Source organism: Pelobates fuscus, chromosome 4 (genome assembly GCF_036172605.1).
Source record: "Pelobates fuscus isolate aPelFus1 chromosome 4, aPelFus1.pri, whole genome shotgun sequence".
NCBI lineage: Eukaryota > Metazoa > Chordata > Amphibia > Anura > Pelobatidae > Pelobates > Pelobates fuscus.
The window spans coordinates 149,209,323-149,233,066 of record NC_086320.1 but is presented as its reverse complement, the minus strand read 5'-3'; the positions used below and the strand labels follow the sequence as shown (position 1 = coordinate 149,233,066).

General features: G+C 39.5%; 1 protein-coding gene across 1 annotated transcript in view; it reads right to left on the bottom strand.

Annotated features, from left to right (window-relative positions):
* The window catches only part of GPLD1 (glycosylphosphatidylinositol specific phospholipase D1), a 50,085-nt gene that overhangs the window by 8,914 nt on the left and 17,427 nt on the right, over positions 1-23,744 (bottom strand). Inside the window, exons 14-22 of the mRNA XM_063451674.1 lie at positions 22,377-22,563; positions 21,938-22,048; positions 20,764-20,838; positions 19,985-20,132; positions 12,647-12,788; positions 12,369-12,471; positions 10,338-10,431; positions 3,565-3,741; positions 1,400-1,560 (exon numbers count right to left, since the gene is read on the bottom strand). Coding sequence (XP_063307744.1) covers positions 1,400-1,560; positions 3,565-3,741; positions 10,338-10,431; positions 12,369-12,471; positions 12,647-12,788; positions 19,985-20,132; positions 20,764-20,838; positions 21,938-22,048; positions 22,377-22,563 — 1,198 coding nt within the window. The remainder of the gene's footprint in view (positions 1-1,399; positions 1,561-3,564; positions 3,742-10,337; positions 10,432-12,368; positions 12,472-12,646; positions 12,789-19,984; positions 20,133-20,763; positions 20,839-21,937; positions 22,049-22,376; positions 22,564-23,744) is intronic.

Sequence of the window (23,744 nt, the reverse complement as noted above, 5' to 3'; positions counted from 1 at the left end):
TAGACGAGTGGATTATCATTCTCCCATAAAGGATTGGCCCATCTCAAAGCTTTTTCAATGAGCAGAGTAATAATAAATCCAACCTTTGCTCTATCTGTAGGATAGGAGCGGGGTTGTAGTTCGAAATGGATGCTAATTTGGTTTAGAAAGCCACAACACTTCTCCGGTGACCCGCCATAACGTACTGGTGGGGTAATACGGGAAGAAGCACCTACAGTGGCTACATCTAGACCTGAGACAGCAGGAGAGATAGAAGGAGTACGTGTCTCCTCAGGTGGATTACTAGCACGAGACAAAAGTGCCTGTAGTGCCAAAGCCATCTGATCCATCCTATGTTCCATGGCGTCAAACCTGGGATCCGAAGAACCAAGCTGACTGTTTGTACCTGCAGGATCCATTGGCCCTGTCGTAATGTCAGGATCGGGACAGGGATCCAACACGCAGAGTACAAAGAGTGGAAAGGTACGTATACCGGGCCTTAGAATGGCCGGACTAACGTACCGAGAGTAAAGAATAGTCAGAGGCAAGCCGAGGTCGAGGGAACGAGAAGACAGATAAGCGAGAGACAAGCCGGGTCAAGGGATAACAGAGAAACAGGGAAGTACAACGAGCCGAGTCAAAACCAATGGAGCAAACTAGAATACCAGAGCACTGAGTGACTAGACAAGCTAGAACCACGACAGGGCAATGAGCAGAAGTAAGGAGTAAGCTTAAATACCCTGGCTCTGGATGGAAATCACGCCTCTGACAAGTACCGATTGGATATCGGACACTTGAGTGACAGATTGCTCGTGCTAGCGTCATGACGTCACGTATTGAGCGTCCTGCTAGAAAAGGACGTGGATTCCTCGCGGCCGGTGTTTAAGTGACTGGATGAACCGCGAGGAACGGAGGAAACAGCTCGCCTGGACGGATACACCACCAAGTCTCTACCTCCCTTAGAGGTAGAGGCCTCAGGTACCCTGACACATACACACACACACTGCATTCTCATACACACACACTGCATTCTCATACACACACACTGCATTCTCATACACACACACTGCATTCTCATACACACACACTGCATTCATTATATACACACACTGTAAATAAATATTAAATTAATATAATTTTTTTAGGATCTAATTTTATTTAGAAATTTACCAGCAGCTGCTGCATTTCCCACCCTAGTCTTATACTCGAGTCAATAAGTTTTCCCAGTTTTTTGGGGTAAAATTAGGGGCCTCGGCTTATATTCGGGTCGGCTTATACTCGAGTATATACGGTAAATAAAAATTCATGTTTATTTTGCAAAGTACTGAACAGAGAAGTAATGTACTGCAATGCATTGAGTTAACATGAAATCTTGTTTTGGATATATAGTATTTAGATTGAGACTCTGCGGCGAACTTACCCAATCCTTCGGGCATGGAAAAACCCAGGACTTGCACTGTTTGGACAGGAAACTTGGAGATGTAATATTTCCATTGTAGATATAAACACGTCCGGCTTGAGAGCCAAAGAAAACAGATTGTATATCTTCAGACTTTGCAGGTGATGCCACAATGACTTCCTCTGTGAAATAAAAACAATGTCACTCACACAGACGCATAACACTGTAACTTTGTGAGCAATGCTCATTCATTAATGCTGTGGACAACAGAACCTTGCCACGGGCTCCTGGAGGAGCCTGCTTTCCATCCTCCAACCTCAGGACTATGGCCCCTGCAATTTACATTGTCTAGCACACTTTATACGGCTCTGTTCGTGTGGTTTGGGAACCAAACAGCCGCATGAACCAGAGACCACCCGGGTGCTTGTTAAGCTCAATTGATACCTTGCAACGAGTTCCACCACAGTGTTCTAATTGTTCTTCTGGGTAATTCGTATGAACGACCACGAGGTGGCGGCTATCTTGTTCGCATGAACGCAGGCAGCGGTGTTTGGTGGTCGAGTTCATGGAACTGAAATCGAACACTGAAACTCCCGAACACCGCTGGACATCCATAATCGCCTGCGTTCGGTTCTATGCAACTTAGAAGGCCACTGTTCGGTGGAATTGTTCCTACGAACAAGGTGAAAAAGCTACACAGGTTAACTATGGATTCCGTTCAGTATTTTATGTACTTTTGTACTCCCGAAAGAGACCGACCGTTAGCACTGATTTCATGGAACTGTTTTGGGCATAGGACCATGTGCACGGTCGGTCAAATAATTGACTTCCATAGAAAATCCGAACCCCTGAACCAATCTGGCAGATTTTTGGATATGTTGGTCACCCATATCGGGGCTTTCAGGGTATGTGACATTTGGCAGGTCTTCATGTGTTTTGGAGTACTTTTGAGGTATTTTTATATTGCATGTTTTCTGTACTGGGAGATAATTTAATTTAGATGTTTGCTTGCAACTAGTTCTCTCTCAGGTCCAGCAGGGAATGCCCCTGGAATGTGATTTAGGAAACCCCTTGCATGGGGAGTTGCATAAAAGCCTGTGTGTAGCTCCCAATAAACCAGTTCACCCACAGCATAGAGCCTCGTCTCGTGTGTGGGGGGGAAGCTATATATGCTATAATCACTTGCTATACTGCTCTTTGGTTTGCTATACAGCTTTACTCTCTTGGAGGAGAGGTCTTCCCACTGGGAGCTGGATCCAGAGGTTGGTCCAGGGTGGGAAGGGGTGGAGAAACCCCAGCCAAGTTGCCGTGGCTAAGGGGACTACATTGCTTATAGTACTGGGTGATACTACTAAGCAGCAATTGGCAGAGGTACCCAGTCGGGGTGCCAAGTGGTCCGCCACAAACGCAATAACATAATCTTGATACAAGTTTCAACATTTAATATACCTTGAACATGGATAACTATTATTGATTATTGAAAATTTTTAGTTATTTTTCAAGATTTCAGGTATCTATATCATGATTATACCACTACCTCAGTATTATTATTATTATTTTTTTTTTTAAACTGTACTTACTGTATCACCGAGTAACACAAAAGATATATTCTTGCTTGGTGGATAAAAGCCATAAACCTTCCCCATACTCTGTGAGCTAGTACCATTATGTTAGTTATTTTTCAAGATTTCAGGTATCTAGAAATGTTCCCATTTTCTAGAAAGTTATTCCACATTTGTTGCGATACACAACACTTCCTTGTTGTTAACATGCTGGTAACATTATCAACCTTTGGCTTTAAAACAGTATCTACATTTGGAAACCAAGTGGTTAGACCTAACCTACACTCTTGTCCATCAAGGACCCACTTATGAGGATCCCTAGGCTAGCCCATTGGTATATCAAATACTCCCAAAACACATTGGGATAGGAGGAAGGGGCACCAGTATTGCATGACTCTTACATGGTATATTATCCACCTAGCCCAGCAAATCCAGGATTTCAATGTAAGAAGGTCCTAAAGACCAGACCAATTCTTCTACAGAAGGTGGGATGCTTTAGAGTAATTAGTTTGTTAGATCTGCTGGGTCATAGTTCACCTCTGAATATTAGCACTATAATATTTTACCAACTATAGAGACTATTCCTTTAAATGAAAAGAACAAAACAAAAATATCTCTTCTTACCAAGGCCATCATTGTCTAGATCACTCAAATGTAAGCTTGCTCCAAAGCGAGAAAACTGCCTGTTCCCACTCAAAGTGCCTAGAAGTGTTGGAACTATTCCAGCATTTATTTCATACACCTTCACTGCGCCAGCATGGTGCACCACTTGCGGGATGAATGCAAGCCTGGCGTTTGTATCTGTCACAAGACAATAAAAACATTTTGAAAATATTGACTGCATAGCAGCGTTGTATATTTGTAATATGAATGTAGTTAAGCATTCATCTCAGAGTATGATTAATCTTAATATTAGTTTAAAAATGTCCCTGTCTAATACCATGTACTTATGCAGTTGCGTTTTATAAGCGCTTTCCAATTTTGCAACAAACTAGGTAAAAGATCCCCTGATATCTCCTTGGATCAAAAAGCTATTACCCCACAAATAAAAAATTATAAACCTAAATATTATATTTTTGTAAGTATTAATCCGGTTGCTGTGTAAACATCTGTACAGACTGATAAAACCACCTCTTCAGGCAGATAATTGTTCTTATTCTTACTGTAAAAAAACCTTTCCTTTGCGTTAGACTTAATCTCCTTTCTTCCAGTCTAAATGTGTGACCTAAAGTCCTGTCTATGAATAGATTTTCAGACAATGGTTTGTATTGCCCCCGAATATATTTGTATAATGCCATCATTAACTAAAAAGATTTAAATTTGTTACATTTCTTCACAATTCAAATCTTCCATTAATTTTATTCATTTTGTAGTCCACCGCTGCACATTTACTAGTGCCATAATATCCTTCCTTAAAACAGGTTCCCCAAAATTGCAAAGCATATTCAAGGTGTGTTCTTACCATTGCTTTATAAAGAGACATCATATTTTCACCCCAAGAATTAATGTCCCTTTTTATACATGACAATACCTTTTTGGCCTTAGCAACTTATAATTCACATTTCTTAGTTTGGGCTCTATAACAAATCTCATGTTTTTTTTTAATGTGCAGTTATCCCTAATTCATTAATATTTAGGGTGTAAGGTGCTTGTGTATTATTACCCCAAAGTACATAACTTTGCATTTTTTACATTATTGTTATATTTATATAGCGCCAGCAAATCCCGTAGCGCTGTACAATGGGTGGACTAACAGACACGTAATTGTAACCAGACAAATGGACGCACGGGAACAGAGGGGTTGAGGGCCCTGCTCAATGAGCTTACATGCTAGAGGGAATGGGGTATAGTGACATAAAAGGTATAAGTAGGGGTAATGAAATAGGTGGCTAGAAAAGTATTCACTGAGAACTGTGGTTATTTTTTTACATGGGGTGGGGCCTCGACGGGACAAACTTGTGTATTAGGGAGGATAGGTAGGTTGGAGCAGCATTATGTAGGGACTTGTAAGCAAGCACCAGAATCTTAAATTGAGCCCTATATCTAACTGGAAGCCAATGAAGGGACTGACAGAGGGGGGAGGAGTGTGAGGTGCGGGCGGACAGGATAATGAGCCTCGCCGCCGCATTCATTATAGATTCAGCGGTGCATTCTGGGAACATGTAAGACCACTGAGAAGGGGATTGCATTACATTTCATCTGTCATTTTAGTGCCCAGTCCGCAAAGCTACCTAAATGCCTCTGCGGCGAATTAGTGTCCTGCTTATATTGTATTACTTTACAGAGTTTTGTGTCATTTGCAAAAAGTGAAACATGACTTTCGATGCCTATTTCATGATAATGTATAAATATGTTAAATAGAAGCGGTATCAGAACAGAATCCCGAAGGACACCAATTTTGTCCAGTTTGAAAATGTACCATTAATGACAGTCCAATGTTCTACCCAAGAACAAGAATGTTTATCTACTCCAATTTCTTTTAGTTTGGACACCAGGGCTGCCATCAGAAATTTCGGGGCCCCTGACACAGTTCAAAGTGTGGGCCCCCTGGGCCCGCCCCCGAGGGCCCATTCTGAGTCCACCCACAAGGATGGCCTGTGTGGTGTGTAAAATGGATACAGATTGCACATTTGTATAATTAATGTAGTTTTGTGTGTTTTAGATAAACTGTGTGTTTGTGTGGTGAATGCAGAGTGTTTGTGTTGTGGTTTTAGTGTGTGTGTGGTGAATGCTGTGTGTGTTCGTGTTGTGGTTTAAGTGTTTGTATGGTGAATGCAGTGCATGTTTGTGTTGTGGTTTTAGTGTGTGTATGGTGAATGCAGTGCATGTTTGTGTTGTGGTTTTAGTGTGTGTATGGTGAATACAGTGTGTGTGTGTGTTGTAGTTTTAGTGTGTGTATGGTGAATGCAGTGTGTGTTTATGTTGTAGTTTTAGTGTGTGTATGGTGAAAGCAGTGTGTGTTTGTGTTGTGGTTTTACTGTGTTTATGGTGAATGCAGTGTGTGTTTGTGCTGTGGTTTTAGTGTGTGTATGGTGAACGCAGTGTGTGTTTGTGTTGTGGTTTTAGTGTGTGTATGGTGAACGCAGTGCGTGTTTGTGTTGTGGTTTTAGTGTGTGCATGGTGAATGCAGTGTGTTGTGGTTTTAGTGTGTGTATGGTGAATGCAGTGTTTGTGTTGTGGTTTTAGTGTGTGTATGGTGAATGCAGTGTGTGTTTGTGTTGTGGTTTTACTGTGTTTATGGTGAATGCAGTGTGTGTTTGTGTTGTGGTTTTAGTGTGTGTATGGTGAACGCAGTGTGTGTTTGTGTTGTGGTTTTAGTGTGTGTATGGTGAACGCAGTGCGTGTTTGTGTTGTGGTTTTAGTGTGTGTATGGTGAATGCAGTGTGTTGTGGTTTTAGTGTGTGTATGGTGAATGCAGTGTTTGTGTTGTGGTTTTAGTGTGTGTATGGTGAATGCAGTGCGTGTTTGTGTTGTGGTTTTAGTGTGTGCATGGTGAATGCAGTGTGTTGTGGTTTTAGTGTGTGTATGGTGAATGCAGTGTTTGTGTTGTGGTTTTAGTGTGTGTATGGTGAATGCAGTGTGTGTTTGTGTTGTGGTTTTACTGTGTTTATGGTGAATGCAGTGTGTGTTTGTGTTGTGGTTTTAGTGTGTGTATGGTGAACGCAGTGTGTGTTTGTGTTGTGGTTTTAGTGTGTGTATGGTGAACGCAGTGCGTGTTTGTGTTGTGGTTTTAGTGTGTTTATGGTGAATGCAGTGTGTTGTGGTTTTAGTGTGTGTATGGTGAATGCAGTGTTTGTGTTGTGGTTTTAGTGTGTGTATGGTGAATGCAGTGCGTGTTTGTGTTGTGGTTTTAGTGTGTGTATGGTGAATGCAGTGTGTTGTGGTTTTAGTGTGTGTATGGTGAATGCAGTGTTTGTGTTGTGGTTTTAGTGTGTGTATGGTGAATGCAGTGTGTGTTTGTGTTGTGGTTTTAGTGTGTGTATGGTGAATGCTGTGTGTGTTCGTGTTGTGGTTTAAGTGTTTGTATGGTGAATGCAGTGCATGTTTGTGTTGTGGTTTTAGTGTGTGTATGGTGAATGCAGTGCATGTTTGTGTTGTGGTTTTAGTGTGTGTATGGTGAATACAGTGTGTGTGTGTGTTGTAGTTTTAGTGTGTGTATGGTGAATGCAGTGTGTGTTTATGTTGTAGTTTTAGTGTGTGTATGGTGAAAGCAGTGTGTGTTTGTGTTGTGGTTTTACTGTGTTTATGGTGAATGCAGTGTGTGTTTGTGCTGTGGTTTTAGTGTGTGTATGGTGAACGCAGTGTGTGTTTGTGTTGTGGTTTTAGTGTGTGTATGGTGAACGCAGTGCGTGTTTGTGTTGTGGTTTTAGTGTGTGCATGGTGAATGCAGTGTGTTGTGGTTTTAGTGTGTGTATGGTGAATGCAGTGTTTGTGTTGTGGTTTTAGTGTGTGTATGGTGAATGCAGTGTGTGTTTGTGTTGTGGTTTTACTGTGTTTATGGTGAATGCAGTGTGTGTTTGTGTTGTGGTTTTAGTGTGTGTATGGTGAACGCAGTGTGTGTTTGTGTTGTGGTTTTAGTGTGTGTATGGTGAACGCAGTGCGTGTTTGTGTTGTGGTTTTAGTGTGTGTATGGTGAATGCAGTGTGTTGTGGTTTTAGTGTGTGTATGGTGAATGCAGTGTTTGTGTTGTGGTTTTAGTGTGTGTATGGTGAATGCAGTGCGTGTTTGTGTTGTGGTTTTAGTGTGTGCATGGTGAATGCAGTGTGTTGTGGTTTTAGTGTGTGTATGGTGAATGCAGTGTTTGTGTTGTGGTTTTAGTGTGTGTATGGTGAATGCAGTGTGTGTTTGTGTTGTGGTTTTACTGTGTTTATGGTGAATGCAGTGTGTGTTTGTGTTGTGGTTTTAGTGTGTGTATGGTGAACGCAGTGTGTGTTTGTGTTGTGGTTTTAGTGTGTGTATGGTGAACGCAGTGCGTGTTTGTGTTGTGGTTTTAGTGTGTTTATGGTGAATGCAGTGTGTTGTGGTTTTAGTGTGTGTATGGTGAATGCAGTGTTTGTGTTGTGGTTTTAGTGTGTGTATGGTGAATGCAGTGCGTGTTTGTGTTGTGGTTTTAGTGTGTGTATGGTGAATGCAGTGTGTTGTGGTTTTAGTGTGTGTATGGTGAATGCAGTGTTTGTGTTGTGGTTTTAGTGTGTGTATGGTGAATGCAGTGTGTGTTTGTGTTGTGGTTTTAGTGTGTGTATGGTGAACGCAGTGTGTGTTTGTGTTGTGGTTTTAGTGTGTGTATGGTGAACGCAGTGCGTGTTTGTGTTGTGGTTTTAGTGTGTGTATGGTGAATGCAGTGTGTTGTGGTTTTAGTGTGTGTATGGTGAATGCAGTGTTTGTGTTGTGGTTTTAGTGTGTGTATGGTGAATGCAGTGCATGTTTGTGTTGTGGTTTTAGTGTGTGTATGCAGTGTGTGTGTGTGTTGTGGTTTTAGTGTGTGTATGCAGTGTGTGTGCTGTGGTTTTAGTGTGTGTATGCAGTGTGTGTGTGTTGTGGTTTTAGTGTGTGTATGCAGTGTGTGTGTGCTGTGGTTTTAGTGTGTGTATGCAGTGTGTGTGTGCTGTGGTTTTAGTGTGTGTATGCAGTGTGTGTGTGTTGTGGTTTTAGTGTGTGTATGCAGTGTGTGTGTGTGTTGTGGTTTTAGTGTGTGTATGCAGTCTGTGTGTTGTGGTTTTAGTGTGTGTATGCAGTGTGTGTGCTGTGGTTTTAGTGTGTGTATGCAGTATGTGTATGCTGTGGTTTTAGTGTGTGTATGCAGTGTGTGTGTTGTGGTTTTAGTGTGTGTATGCAGTGTGTGTTTTGTGGTTTTAGTGTGTGTATGCAGTGTGTGTGTTGTGGTTTTAGTGTGTGTATGTTGTGGTTTTAGTGTGTGTATGCAGTGTGTGTGTTGTGGTTTTAGTGTGTGTATGCAGTGTGTGTTGTGGTTTTAGTGTGTGTATGCAGTGTGTGTGTTGTGGTTTTAGTGTGTGTATGCAGTGTGTGTGTTGTGGTTTCAGTGTGTGTATGCAGTGTGTGTGTGTTGTGGTTTTAGTGTGTGTATGCAGTGTGTGTGTTGTGGTTTTAGTGTGTGTATGCAGTGTGTGTGTTGTGGTTTTAGTGTGTGTATGCAGTGTGTGTGTTGTGGTTTTAGTGTGTGTATGCAGTGTGTGTGTGTTGTGGTTTTAGTGTGTGTATGCAGTGTGTGTGTTGTGGTTTTAGTGTGTGTATGTTGTGGTTTTAGTGTGTGTATGCAGTGTGTGTGTTGTGGTTTTAGTGTGTGTATGCAGTGTGTGTGTTGTGGTTTTAGTGTGTGTATGCAGTGTGTGTGTTGTGGTTTTAGTGTGTGTATGCAGTGTGTGTGTTGTGGTTTCAGTGTGTGTATGCAGTGTGTGTGTGTTGTGGTTTTAGTGTGTGTATGCAGTGTGTGTGTTGTGGTTTTAGTGTGTGTATGCAGTGTGTGTGTTGTGGTTTTAGTGTGTGTGTGCAGTGTGTGTGTTGTGGTTTTAGTGTGTGTATGCAGTGTGTGTGTGTTGTGGTTTTAGTGTGTGTATGCAGTGTGTGTGTTGTGGTTTTAGTGTGTGTAAATGTGGGGGCTTTATGTAAAATAGGGGGCTGCATAACAGGGTGTGGGGTGAGAGGGGAGCTTTTTTGGTGGCATTTTATTCCCCCCTCCCTGCTTCTTACCTGGCCAGGGAGGGGGGAGATCGCATCCCTGGTGGTCCGGTGGTCTGGTAGAGGGAGCCAGCCGCTGTAGAATGCAGACGGGGACCAGCCAGCACATCCTTACTCTCCAGCAGCTCCTGCTTGTAAGTCTCGCGAGCTGTGCTTTTTGCCGCGCGGAGCGTTGCCATGGTAACCCGTGACGCTCTGCCGGCCGCGGAGCTCGCGAGAGTTACGGGCAGGAGCAGCTGGAGAGTTAAGATGTGCTGGCTGGTCCCTGTCTGCATTCTACAGGTAGCCGGGGCCCGAGGTGAACATATAGATAGCGATAATCGCTATCTATATGTGCACAAATAGAATGTGGGGCCCGGGACTCCCAGAGCAGTCCGGGCCCCCCAGGACCGCCGGGCCCATGACAACCGTTATGGTTATCATGCCCTGATGGCGGCCCTGTTGGACACTAACCTATTGTGTGGAACTGTATCGAACGCCTTTGAGAAATCCAATCCACTGCAACACTATGATCTATACTTCTACTTATTTCTTTGTAGTTATTGTGTGCTGGCAATAATCTGCTAAAGCATCTTTAGTAAAATCATGTCTAAACAGTTGTTTATTTAGTGCTACTCATTGAAGGCATAGTCATTGAAGGGACTTTGATTTCACAATTCAGTTTATAACAGTGGGAAAGCCCTAAATACAAGTAGTCATACCCTGAGTTGGCGCTCCAACCAGCAGTATTTGTTTATGAATCCCATTGATTGATAAAGTTCCACTGGCAAATGATGAGCCAAGTTTGCTCTGCTCCTGCAAAATTATATTTAAAAAAAAAAGTATATCATCCAGCATTTGCTAATAACACCAATTTACAATCTTAGCTTTAAGTCTCAATCTTTTAAAAGCTGAAAATAGAAAATGCATGTGGAGCCCTGCATAATGTTTTTGACAAATAGAAAATATGGTTTCATTGTGTATCTTTTGATTTTCCAAAACTGATACTAGTTCTTATGCTTAGTTATTCTGCCTATGTGTATAATGCAGTTATGCCATAATATCATTATATTTTATTATGAAACACTTTATTACAGTTATTGAGATGTATTGTGCTTGCATTACTATTAAGTCTGTGTGCATGATAATTAAGCCGCCCTGTCCTTAATGATGATGTAGTTTCTGCTGTTAAGTAAATACTTGTCATTACACGTTTGAGGATAAATATAACTAGAAAAGTATTTAGTGAAAGGCACTTATCAAAATAATATGCATAAGAAACCCGAGGAAATTATACCATATAATAACCGATTGAACGTCTATAGAAAATGCAGAAACATTTTTATCATTATTATTATGTTAATTATTTATATAGCGCCAACAAATTCCGTAGCGCTTTACAGTGGGTGGACGAACAGACACGTAATTGTAACCAGACAAGTTGGACACACAGGAACAGAGGGGTTGAGGGCCCTGCTCAATGAGCTTACATGCTAGAGGGAGTGGGGTACAGTGACACAAAAGGTAAAGACAGTATTAGACTGACAGTTGCAAGAGAGGAATCAGTCAGGAGCTATTTTTTTTAGCTGATCTCCCTTCTAAACTGGTGAAAGGATATGGTTATGGAATATATGGGATATGGACATCTAAGCACTTGGTGATATGTGCTCCACACAATCCTGAGCAACTACTAAGGCTCTCGTTATGGAGCGGGGAAACTAAATAAAGTCAAGTATGTGGTAGGCAAAGCTTTAAGGTAATAAATATCCTTGTAAAAGGTGTGATTAAAATTTAGCCAATGAGGTCTTGAAAGCAGAGCAGGATTAACCATAAGGTTAGATGGACACTCCACTGTCCAAATGGGCAATAAAGTAGAAATCACTATTTAGTAGATAACCCCCCAATTAATGCATGCATGCATTTTCCATGCATGTTTGCATTGGTGGTATATTGTAAATAAAAACTTGCAAAAGCTGCAACACTTACAAACTGTAGCCTATGCAAGCCTTCCCCTTTTCCCCCAGAAGAGACTAACATTCTCTAACATTCACTAACATGTGGAAAAAGCTCTCCCTCAAAGGATTAGAACAACCAATCAAAGCCAAAACCAACACCACAAATACCATTTCAAATCAACACTACAGTCTGTGATTTATAAACCAGGCAATGACCTGAATAAACTCTAGTTATGAAGTATCTCATGATTGACCCTTAGTTTGGAGGTCCACAGCAAAGGTGTTTGACTTGGCCAAGGCTAGTTTAACAGAGAGGTCAAACTCTTTGATGCAGCCGACCTTCAAGGAAAGAAAGATACAGACAGGCGTAGGTTTATCAGTAACATTGGGCATTTTTGATCCTGGCAGCCAAGGGATTAGAATCTTTACACAAGACATTCACCACCTTGTCTTACTGGATTCAAATGTAATCCCAATGTTTCTACTTAATTCAATTAATTGTGCTTACAAAGGTGATCTGAAGCTGAAGTGCTTTGATTACAGACAAAGCATTATACTTGTGTTTGTTAAGAAGTCAGATTTTGTGTCACGTGGTAACTTTTGTGCTGTAACATTGCGCAGATTTAGGCAACGCCAGGTACTAGAGCTTAGGGATTAGGTATATATAGAGTTTATGAGAGTTCACTACACACATGAAACCCGAGGAGCTCCTTGGTGCTGAAAAATAGATCCTGTCATATCATGATTATACCGCTACCTCAGTATTATTATTATATATTTTTTTTAAGCTGTACTTACTGTATCACCGAGTAACACAAAAGATATATTCTTGCTTGGTGGATAAAAACCATAAACCTTCCCCATACTCTGTGAGCTAGTACCAGGATAATCACATTCATTGCTGCTGAAACAGATACTGTACACATTAACAAACTGATATATGTTAAAATATTATCATGTATAATATATAAATAATACACTAAAACTGAGACTTTTTTTAAAAATGCAATATATTAGAAAGTGCATTTTGTTATTTTCCAATAACAGAAAAAAAACCTGAAAAAATTATGTCAAACCTTTTGCAGCTGCTCCATGTTGGACTACCGACCAATAACAATGTAATCTTCTTGAATTTATGGCCATAGAGAGAGTAACCAAACCAGGCATAGTTATGTTCCCCAGTAACACTCCATTCTGCATCTTCTACAGAGAGCCTGTCTGAGGACATAATAATACCAAAGATTAAATTGTTTTATACTTTACATGTTTGGTAACTATGTAGATAGCATTTGTATGGACACACACACACAAACTGCCCCACCTGTAGCATTACAACTCTGCCTAGTCTTCAATCATTTAGGAAGTCCCTCAAAACCCATCACTTTAGTAAAGCTATCGCTTAAAGGATCACACTTTACTCTCACCTTTCAGTTCTTCTACATTCCCACATTGGTCACTTGGTTGCTATCCCCCTTGATGCCCTTCCTATTGTGTTTATTTAACCCATCTACTGTAGGCTGTAAGCTCATTTGATCAGGGTCCTCATCAACCTGTTGTTCCTGTAACATTTTGTAAATGTCTCATTTATTGTTAAATTGTACCCTTTATAATATTGTAAAGTGCAGTTGAATTATGTGGCACTATATAAATGTCAATACTAATAATAATACCCTGCTGATTACTGACAACATCTCCTCCCAGCTGTATCTCCCTCAAAGTTTGTGGTATTCATTTTTTATTTATACATACACGTATTTGTGCTGCTTGTTTTTAAATCATATGTTTACTACTGTAATACAATTATCTTAACTGTACTCAGCAACATCTTTGAGTACAGCAATTTTAACCCCTTAAGGACACATGACATGTGAGACATGTCATGATTCCCTTTTATTCCAGAAGTTTGGTCCTTAAGGGGTTAATCTTGTTCCTTAGTGCTAAACCAAACACTAACTGTAAACCAAATACTTATCCCACATCTAAACCTAATCCTAATCATCCATATCCAAATCCTAGGCCTAATCATACCCCTAATCCTAATCTTAATTCTAATCATAACCCTAGCAATAGTGTTAGAAGAATTCACTCTGCTAATGTCAGCAGAGCGATTCCATTGCTGATTTCAGCAGAGGGATTTCCTTGCTGGCCCTAATCCTAATGTTAATAATTAAAAATTGTAATTAACATCCTAATCTGAACACTACTCCAAAACCTAATCCTAAATCCAACTTTAAACTTCATTTTAACCCCTTAAGGACACATGACGTGTCTGACATGTCACAATTCCCTTTTATTCCAGAAGTTTGGTCCTTAAGGGGTTAAACCTTATATTAATCCTCAATCTTATACAACTGTCAAATTTAACACTGATCAAAATGGCATTGGGCATAGAGAAAGACCCTTTTAGAGACCCTGCTGATCCATGGGGTCTCCCACAAGCAAGCACCTCACAGAGAATCACTGTGGGTTTTCCGCGGTATTCTCAACAGATATAAAGGGCTCCTGAAAGGGAAAATAAAAATCCTGGTAAGAAATTCTCAGAAAGGGATAATAGACAGCCATTTAAGAAAATACAAGAGGTTGGTAATAGCAGTAGGAACCCTAGTCCAAAGGATGTAATTTCACATAAGAGAACAGATTCTTTTGACTCTTATGTACATGCTCTTAGAAGCAATGCGGATGTTAGGAGGAACCATACCTCCAATAGGGAGGAAGAGGAAAATTTTCAAGGGAGATCAAGAGTTCCCAAAGAGAAAAATATCACAAGTTATTTCAGACCCCGAGAGGAGCGATGGGAACATCCGAATCGCTTCTCCCCCCTATACACAGAATCCCCCCAGAAGAGAATGAGAACCGAGGAACAAGACAGGAACCCGAAAAGGGATTAATATTATATGAGAATGAAATCAAACGGGGTTTGTTAATATATCAGGAATAAGATTAAAAATACAAGAATTGAATTTATTGGAAAAGGGTATGAAGTTTGCTCCAAGTGAAGGGGCAGAGGATTTCCAGTTATATATTGATTTAAAGAAATTTGTGAGATGACAGTGAAAATAAATTTTTTAAGATTCCCTAATCCAACAGAGGGAGGTGATCCAGAAAAGCAAAATCTAATGAAAGATCATTTTAAACCCAAATCTAAATTATTTCCGGTTCAGAGCAAAGGGTCTCATTTGGAGACTTTCGAAAGTTTGGTCGAAAAGGATTTTGAGAAATGGACCAAACCAAATAAAAACATTAAAGGTAAAACATTAAATTTAACAAAGGGTGAGGAATTGGCCTTAAAAGACCTAACCACAAGGGAGGACATAGTTATTAAAGAGGCAGATAAGGGGGGAGCTATCGTAATTATGTCATCTCAATATTATCGACAAGAAGCCTCCAATATCTTATCTGATGGAACAACGTATAAAAAACAAAACAAAAATCCGACCTTGTTGTTTAATGAAGATCTTAAAGATCTTTTGAATGAGGCAAAGATTGAAAATATAATTACAAATACAAATTTAGAATTTTTATTGAACAAACATCCCGTGATTCCGATTTTTTATTTTATGTCAAAGATACATAAAAATATGCAGACTCCACCAGGTCGGCCTATAATTAGCGGTATAGACTCAATTACTGCGAATTTGTCGGCCTTTTTGGATTTTCATTTGTAGAAATATACTCAACAGGCGTTATCATATACGAAAGATACAAAACCTTTTTTTACAAGAGAATTTAAAATGGTGTGATAACTACAGTTGGGCCACACTAGATGTGACCTCGCTCTATACAGTAATTAGCCATGATTTGGGTTTAGAAGCAATAACTTTTTTCTGGATCAGGATAGAACTATAACTCAAGACTTAAAGTCTTTTATTATCTCAGGAGTAAAATTTATATTGGAGCATAATTATTTTTTGATGATTCTTTTTATTTGCAGATGGTGGGCACCGCCATGGGTACCAGGTTCGCCCCCAGTTATGCCAATATTTACATGCGCAGGTGGGAAGATCTTTGCGTGTGGTCGAGACATGACTGGGTGGAGAACCTGGTCCTATGGCGGCGTTACATCGATGATGTGATAATCGTTTGGAGGGGGTCGGAGGTTGAATTTGGGTCTTTCGCTCATTACCTTAACCAGAATGATTATAACTTAAAGCTATCACCTATATGGGATCGTAAAGAGATCAATTTTTTACATCGGACCCTTTTGGGGGAAGGAAGTGAAATAAAAACCAAATGCTTCTTTAAGCCTACTGATGGAAACAGCTACGTCCACCAACAAAGTTGCCATTACCAACCCTGGCTGAAGGGTATTGCCAGAGGGCAGCTGATGAGAGTTCGACGTAACTGTTCCCATAAAAATGATTTCCATATACAGGTGCAACATATAGCTGGGAAACTTGTACAAAAAGGCTATAACCATAAAAAAATCAAAAAAGAGATATATAATGTATCTAAAACAGATAGAAATGAACTTCTAACAGAGAATTCCAAAAAAGGGGAAATGAAAGAGGGATTTTTCAACAAGCCTTTTTTACCCAATTCAATAATGATCATCCAAAAATTAGAAGAAGTTTACAAAAATATTGGCCTATACTTTTGGAGGACCCCATATTAGGTAGCCTCTTACCTGCTAAACCAAAAATGGTATATAAAAGGAGGAAAAACCTAAAAAACCTTCTAGCTCCTAGCTATGCTCTAAAAAGAAGTATTAGTACAAACACAGAAATGCAGATAAAGGGTTTTAAAGGGTGTCAATCGTGTAAAGCATGCTCTCAGGTTGACACTAGTCGGGCTACTGTCTTTTTTGGCTCTTGTCATGATCGTTTATACTCTGTGCGGACGGGTATTGGCTGCCGCTCGGATTTCGTGGTGTATTTACTCCGGTGTCCATGTGGCAGCCGATATGTGGGCCGCACAAAGATGTTTAAATGTGAGAATATTGGAACATATAAATAATATCAAAAATAAATTGTAAACTCATTCAGTTCCCCTTCATTGTAACAGTTGCCCCCTTTTCTCTTTAAAACAATTACGATGTATAGGTATAGAACGTGTTTTACCCCATTGGAGGGGGGGAAATAGGGAAAAAAGACTGGCACAGAGGGAAACATACTGGATCCACGAATTGGGAACACTATCCCCAAGAGGTCTAAATGTAGATGTGGATCTAGGATGCTATTTAGGATAACCCAATTTTTGATAAGGCGTTCAACTATATCAGTATTTCTTCTGTATAATTAGTTATCTGGAACCACTAATATTAGGATTTATATGATAAATATACACAAATGATTAATAAAGCACTTTAGTACCAGATTAGATCAATGTAGACTATATATGTAATTGAAAGTATAGTTAATATATCAGCACAATATGGATATGTAGTATGGTATTCACTGTACACTGTTTTATGAATATATTAAGTTTTTTTTATTTATTTATTTTTAATGTTTTGTTGGTATTAACTGTGAAATATATTTGACAATAAGTGTGTCAATAGATAAATAGTAATATTAATAACACAATTTAAATAATTCACATAATTGGCACTCTATCACAGTTTCACAAGAAAATTGACTGAGTGAAATATTTTTGTTGTTTATGTTGCTTATAAGTTTATATATAAACAAGTGGGATACTTAGATAGGGAGCCCCATCTTGTTTATATTGAATCTTTTTTGTATACACAAATTAAAAGGACGTTTAAATGTGTAAACATATTGATACTGCACACTAATAGGTTTTTTGTAACGTCCTGCTCTGTTCTGTGGAGATGTCTGCCCTTGGCTTCTAGTATCCAGTACTCTTGTTACAATTCTGGTTTAGTTTTTCTTGGTTTTTGGTTTTCTATTCTATGTCTGGTTTTCTTTATGCTGGGATTTCTGGGTTCATTCCTGTAATCCATCCCTGGGATTCCCAGTCTCCAGGTTTCATTTAAATGTTTGTTTTATGTTGCCACACCCGTTTGTTTTCCTTCATTCACTCTGTTTCAGTGTTCCTGCAGGCAGTTACTCAAGGCTTCTGCCCTTTCTTGCAGGTAAGTGCTATATATGTCCTTTGGTTGTTTTAGCATACATTAGGCAGTGTAGGACCTGCCAGATATGGGGTATATTGGCGTTGTTGGCAGGCTTATGCAATGTATGACCATATAGTGTGACTAAATCCCCATGATTTCCATATGTAGTACTTAGTTATTTCTCCTCTTGTTTTGCCTATGTTATCTTGTCTTGTTTTAGTTTGGATACCCAGTCCATGTCCAGTCATGCCCATGTTATGTTCATGTTTTCCTCATGTCTTGTGTATATGTTCTGGGTTTAGCTTACTATCCTTCTCTGGTTCTGGATTCTATTAGTTCTGTCTTGTTTTCATGTTTGGTACCTATCTCTAGTCTGCCTTGTTTCTAGTACTGGATACAATTTTGCTGCAGAGCTTCCCTATTAAGCTCCTGGGAGGTCTGCTTAATTTCCAAGCTCCTAGTTCCTGGTATCCGCTGAAGCTGATTCAGGGTCTTGGTATGTGGCTGCACAAACGCTGGTGCTCAACACCAGGGGGCGTGTGGTTACCCTGCACCAGACCCTGCTAATCCACCTCCACACTGTGACTCCTACTCGCAACATCAGGCATACTGGGTCCCGGTCCTGCACCGCCGCCTGGATAGTGTCTGGGTCCCGGGCACCGGACTGCCACCCTGACACTTTTCATTTAGATTCATTGGTGAAAAATTCCTCTGGCGACCAGAGGGGGAGCTCGTTAGTTTTTACATTTCTTTGCCGTTTGGAACGCACCGCCATATTAATTGGAACGCAAGTGGACCACGTGTATCAACACGGAAGTGTTGCTAGAAGAGAGGACCGGAACGCTCATCAAGCCGGTAATGTTTTACACATTAAATAAAATCCACGAGCGAATAACGGAGTTCCTAAGAAGAGACGCCCACCTTTTTCCACCAATGGATTGTAAGGGATTAGCCCTATTTAAAGAAGTTTATTGAAGCATAATGTTAGATTGTTTTTTTGAATATTGCATTTTATCAACTGGTCCCTGAGGAAGTTCATATATAGAACGAAACGCGTAGGACCTGTGGACTTTTATGTTTCATTTAATTTAATGTTTTTATGCATTTTTGTAAATCCTTCATATTTGATTTACTAATTAAACCGTTTTATGGGAGCTGTTTGGTGTGGCTGGATCATTGGATCATCCTAGTAACCGGGACACCCTGCGGTCATTACTGAAGGAGGATTCTCAATTACCCCCCATCTACATCATGGGGAGGCACATCTAATACGCTTTTAATACTTGGAATTTGTGAGTGTAATGGAATATTTTGTTTTATAATTGGTTCCAAACATTATTGCTCTACGTTTTTTTGTCCTTTATTTTAGGCACATCAACGAGATCCCAAAATCCTATCTTGTATATATATTTGTTTGTGTGGTTGCTAACTGGGAGGCAACCATGGGATGCTGTGTACCTATCAGATAAGTTGTTTAAAAATATTTGGTTTTGCACTGATCACTTTTACACTGGTGGTTTGCAATTTGCTATTTAAAGATATAAAGGGCTGCTTGCAGTGCTGACTTTCAGCACTGCATACAGCTCACCTGTCAAGCTGGGGTGACTAATAGTTGCCTCATAAGACAAAAGAGAGCTCCAGGTGTCGATTGATAGCTTTCTCTACATGGTGTGAGCAGGGATTTAAGTCTGCTCACACTGTATTACAGCCTCCCCATTTAAAGCTCTGTATGCTGGGCTGACTTTCAGTGCTGCCTGCAACACAGCTGTCAGTCTGGGCAAATACAAATGGAACCAGCTGACAGAGGGGAACCAAGTCATGGGGGTGGTCCCAATGTGGCCAGCCAGCCACTTCTTCGGCACCAAGGACAAGAGGCTGACAAAGTATCTGCCAGGGCGTTAGGGGGTGGCGTTGTTTTGCCGCCCTCCTGAAAGTTCCACCCAAGGCAAATGTCTTATCAACCTCGTGCTAAACCCTGCTTACATCGCATTGTAGCAAAGGAGATTTAAAACCCCATTTAAATGCCTGTATGCAGCCAGAAGCAGAGGGAGAGAATCTCAGTGAGTAGCCTCTGATTGACTATTTCCCCATGAAGAGACTGTTCTGGGGGAAGTTGGAGAGGTTGCAAAGGCTGCAGCTCATAAGAACTTTTAAATTGTACTATCAATGAATATATGAATGAATTTTTTTTTTACTTTTCAGCCCATTTGTGGGAAAGACAACCATGACGGAATAACTCCGACATGCATAATTACAGGGTTGAGCTAAAATTGTTTTGGTGCTTAGGGTATGCCTTTAATCTTGTGAAATATTTAATGGTGATTTGGGTTATAATGCTTTGTCTGAAACCCTATAACTATCCATTTATATACTGTATATTGCAACATATTACCTCTTCTACTCCTCCTTCTCTGTGAATAAAATGCAGCCACGACTCCCCTCTGCTTCCCACCACCTGGAGCATATGGGGATCCAATAACGAGATCATTCTTTCTGTCTCCATTCATATCTGCAGCCAGGAGTGTCCAGCCAAGGTTACAATATGTGAACTGCAAGATGGAAACTCTTACAATGTTGCTAGATAACTTTGAGCCATGTTGTATACAGCATTTGTAAGGTCAAAAATAACCAAACTGGAAGCATGAGTTACTGTGTGACTTTGGCCTTACTTTGAATTCTCAACAAATCTCATTTTAATAAATAGCCCTGGATAGTGTCCAATCATAGCTCATCAGTTGTCAGACTATATTTCATTTTCAAGAACAACAGAATGAGAATGAATAATCTTGTGATTTCATGTATATTTTTAATTTCACATTTACTCTATATTACAAGCCCCTCTTTCCCATGTTATCTCAACTTGCCGAAATGATGGACCTGTCTTTTCAGGATTTGGTACAATAACATTTTATGGCCTACATTGTACAGATGTATAGCGGCATAAATATATAATAAGATGTATAATTATATAGATATAGAGAGGAAGTGTGAGAGTATATAAATCAAGTAATTACATTTTTGGTGGTATACTTTTTCTGCTCAAGGATACATAGCAACATTTTGGAAATCATACATAAGCATATATAAAACAATCCTATAATTGTGTCAAGAAAAGCCTTTCCTGAAGTCAAAAATCCTTCATAGTGAACCTCCTGTCCAACGTATACATTGAACACTTACCCTGCACGTTATGGTAATGTTTGGTGAGGAGGAGAAGCCTTTTGTCTTTGACCCAAAATAGACATACACGGAACCCTAAAAGGTAACAAATATATTATTTAAGGAACACTATAGCGTTGGGAATACAGTGCACATTCGCTGCTAAATGCAGAGCTTTGTCAATCAGATGGTTTCACTCTGCTATTTTTGGCGGAAGCAGCTCTTGTGTCTTACAGGTATTTAAGCCCTGCAATGTTTTCAGCTGCAGGGTTAAAACAGAGGAACGTGGCACCCAGATCACTTCCTTGAGATTAAATGGTTTGCCAAATCTGTTTGTCAGCTTAAACTTGATAAACCTGATCAACAATAATAAAATAATAATGATTTACTGGTTTCAATAGTCCTAGTGGGAAGGCGTTATTTAATGACTTGGAGGGCTCAATAGTCATTCTGCATAACAATGTGTAAGAATCACACTTTAAAAATATGGTCCTAAATGGTAGTATGCAGAATGACAATTCCGTGTTGGACTAGATTGACAATTCCTCCTACTTTAGCATCATATCTCATGTCAAAAACATATTTATACAATTAAGATCATAACTTTTCCAAATAATTCCATACTGTTATTTTTTTTTCCAAATTACTTATCTACAAAAAATACCCATAGATTTTAATGGTGGATTTCTATAGATAAATCACTTGAAAACTTTTCTAACAGTATTTAATCATTTAGAAAGCTTATCAAAGTGAGGACTACATCTGACATGCACATTACTATTACCAAATGCTGTAAAGCATAATTTCCAGAGCAGTCGATATGCACAGAAGGTTTTGAGATACAATGAGAGTTGCGTGTAAAGAACACTTCTGGCTCAAAGTTCTAAACATTGAGCAATTTCCATGGAAACTAACTGAAAGCTCCCCCTTCTGATTGCTCCACTTTTAAAACTTTGTCACACAAGTAGACTTTATACATAACTCCCAATGTGAGACTCCATTGCTGATGCCACAAGTTCCTTCACTTGAGTTGAGCATCGTGAGTTTTCTAAATCCTAGGGAATCTATACAATTAATGCTTAAAAAAATGTAACAAAATATCGATAACGATTGCATGTCTCCATATTCTGGCTATACTAACTGATTGTGTGCCTTGTTATACAACTTTTTTTTTCTTAAAGTAACAATATCTTACAGTGTATGTGAGATATTTGGACCCTACTGATGGAGCTCCTACAATCAAATCCAGATGTCCATCAAGATTAAAGTCCAGCACGGCCACTGAAGAACCAAATCTGCCTGATTGCTAAAAAAGAAAGAAAAAAAAAAGTTTGTATGTACAAATGGACATAATTTTAGTAAAATATATTTCACATCAAAACATTTCATCCAATATATTTGAGTTTATTCCTTCTACTATTTACAACATGTGATAAATGGCAACAGTAAATATTAGATTCACAGTCATCTAAGTGAAAAGGTGAAATGACCGTCCATGTTTAGGTTCCCTGGTTTCTAATTTTGCCTCAACTCATGTAAATTGGTTTACCCCTAACTATTTTACACAAACATTCATACTCTATCACTTAAGGTTTATTGTCCTGTTGTCTCTTCCATACCCATTTCTTTTTTACCTCAATACCTTGCAGCAGAACATCAGCATCCTTATCAAGGTCCATATTGACAGAAGGCAATCCTGTTTCTTTGCTATAGACAACGTACACACGACCTATTTGAACTTGTCCCATAATGCTATAACCTGGAGCTCCTATTATCAAATCTCCTAAACCATCTTGGTTGAGATCAGCTGTGGTCATGGTCCTGTACAACAACAAAAAAGCTTTGAGTTACAAACTACGTTTCTTAGGCATTTATCATAATGAGTTTGAAATGTAACCATGCAACAGTTCTTTAGAATGCAAATGAGACGGTTTTTAGAAGGAGGCAATATAGTTATTATTATTTAATGAATTAGGGGATCTAGGGCAGATTTTGGACATGCTTTAGAAATTAAGTAAAGGGAGGTCATAATGATGTGGGCATAATAGCTATTATGACCACATCATCAAAACAGGACAAAGGTTTGTAGCTATCTAAGTCAACAAAGCTAACAATCTTCTATTCCATGGGAGAGGATAACATGTTGACTAGGTTTAATGGGGCCTGCATTGGTACAGTCATGCACTAAGCAGGTTTTAATCTCAGTAGACTTATGACATCAAGAGGAAGTTGGTAGAAGTAATATTGTGCTTTACGTCTCTCAAGTATGTTCTAGAGGAGATGCATAGGGTACAGTGAAGCCTCACATTTCAAGTCACTGCTGAGGAAGCTTCTCTGGACAAACGTATAACACATGTTGTGGGTTATTAATTTATTTCTTTTTCTGTTCACCTTTATTCTGTTTTTCGTTGTATGGATGTTTATTTTAGAACTATGTTTGATAAGTAACATGATCTACATATCACCATGTAATACTGCGTGATCCTCACCTTTGAATGCAGATTTATTCTGTTTCCAACCCCTGTAAATTTTATTTACAGTCACTCACCCAGATAGCTGATTAACAACATTCATATCTGTAATAAAAACTCATCCTGTCTTTCACCAGCCAACTCACTAGCAACCATTTAGTTACATTCGTCTATCAAGCAGCCTGTCACTTACTCCAGACCTGTTACATACTGTCACTTAGTCACATTTACCCAGACACACAATCTGTCACAAACCAACAAACATTCTCATACAGCCACCCACCTAATCATACTACCTATACAATGACATATATTTTCCAACCTAGCAGCATTCACAAACTCCATCACAAGTCTACCAAATCCACACTCACCTACACTTTTAAATCTTACCCTTCGTCCACCTCCCTGTCCACAAACACACTTAGAGACAAATTGCTATAGGTGTTAGGTACAAAAACCCAACCCTATTGCAAGAAAAGGGGATGTATGGGTAATCATTAAGGGGCATAACCCCTGATAAATGTCAACAAA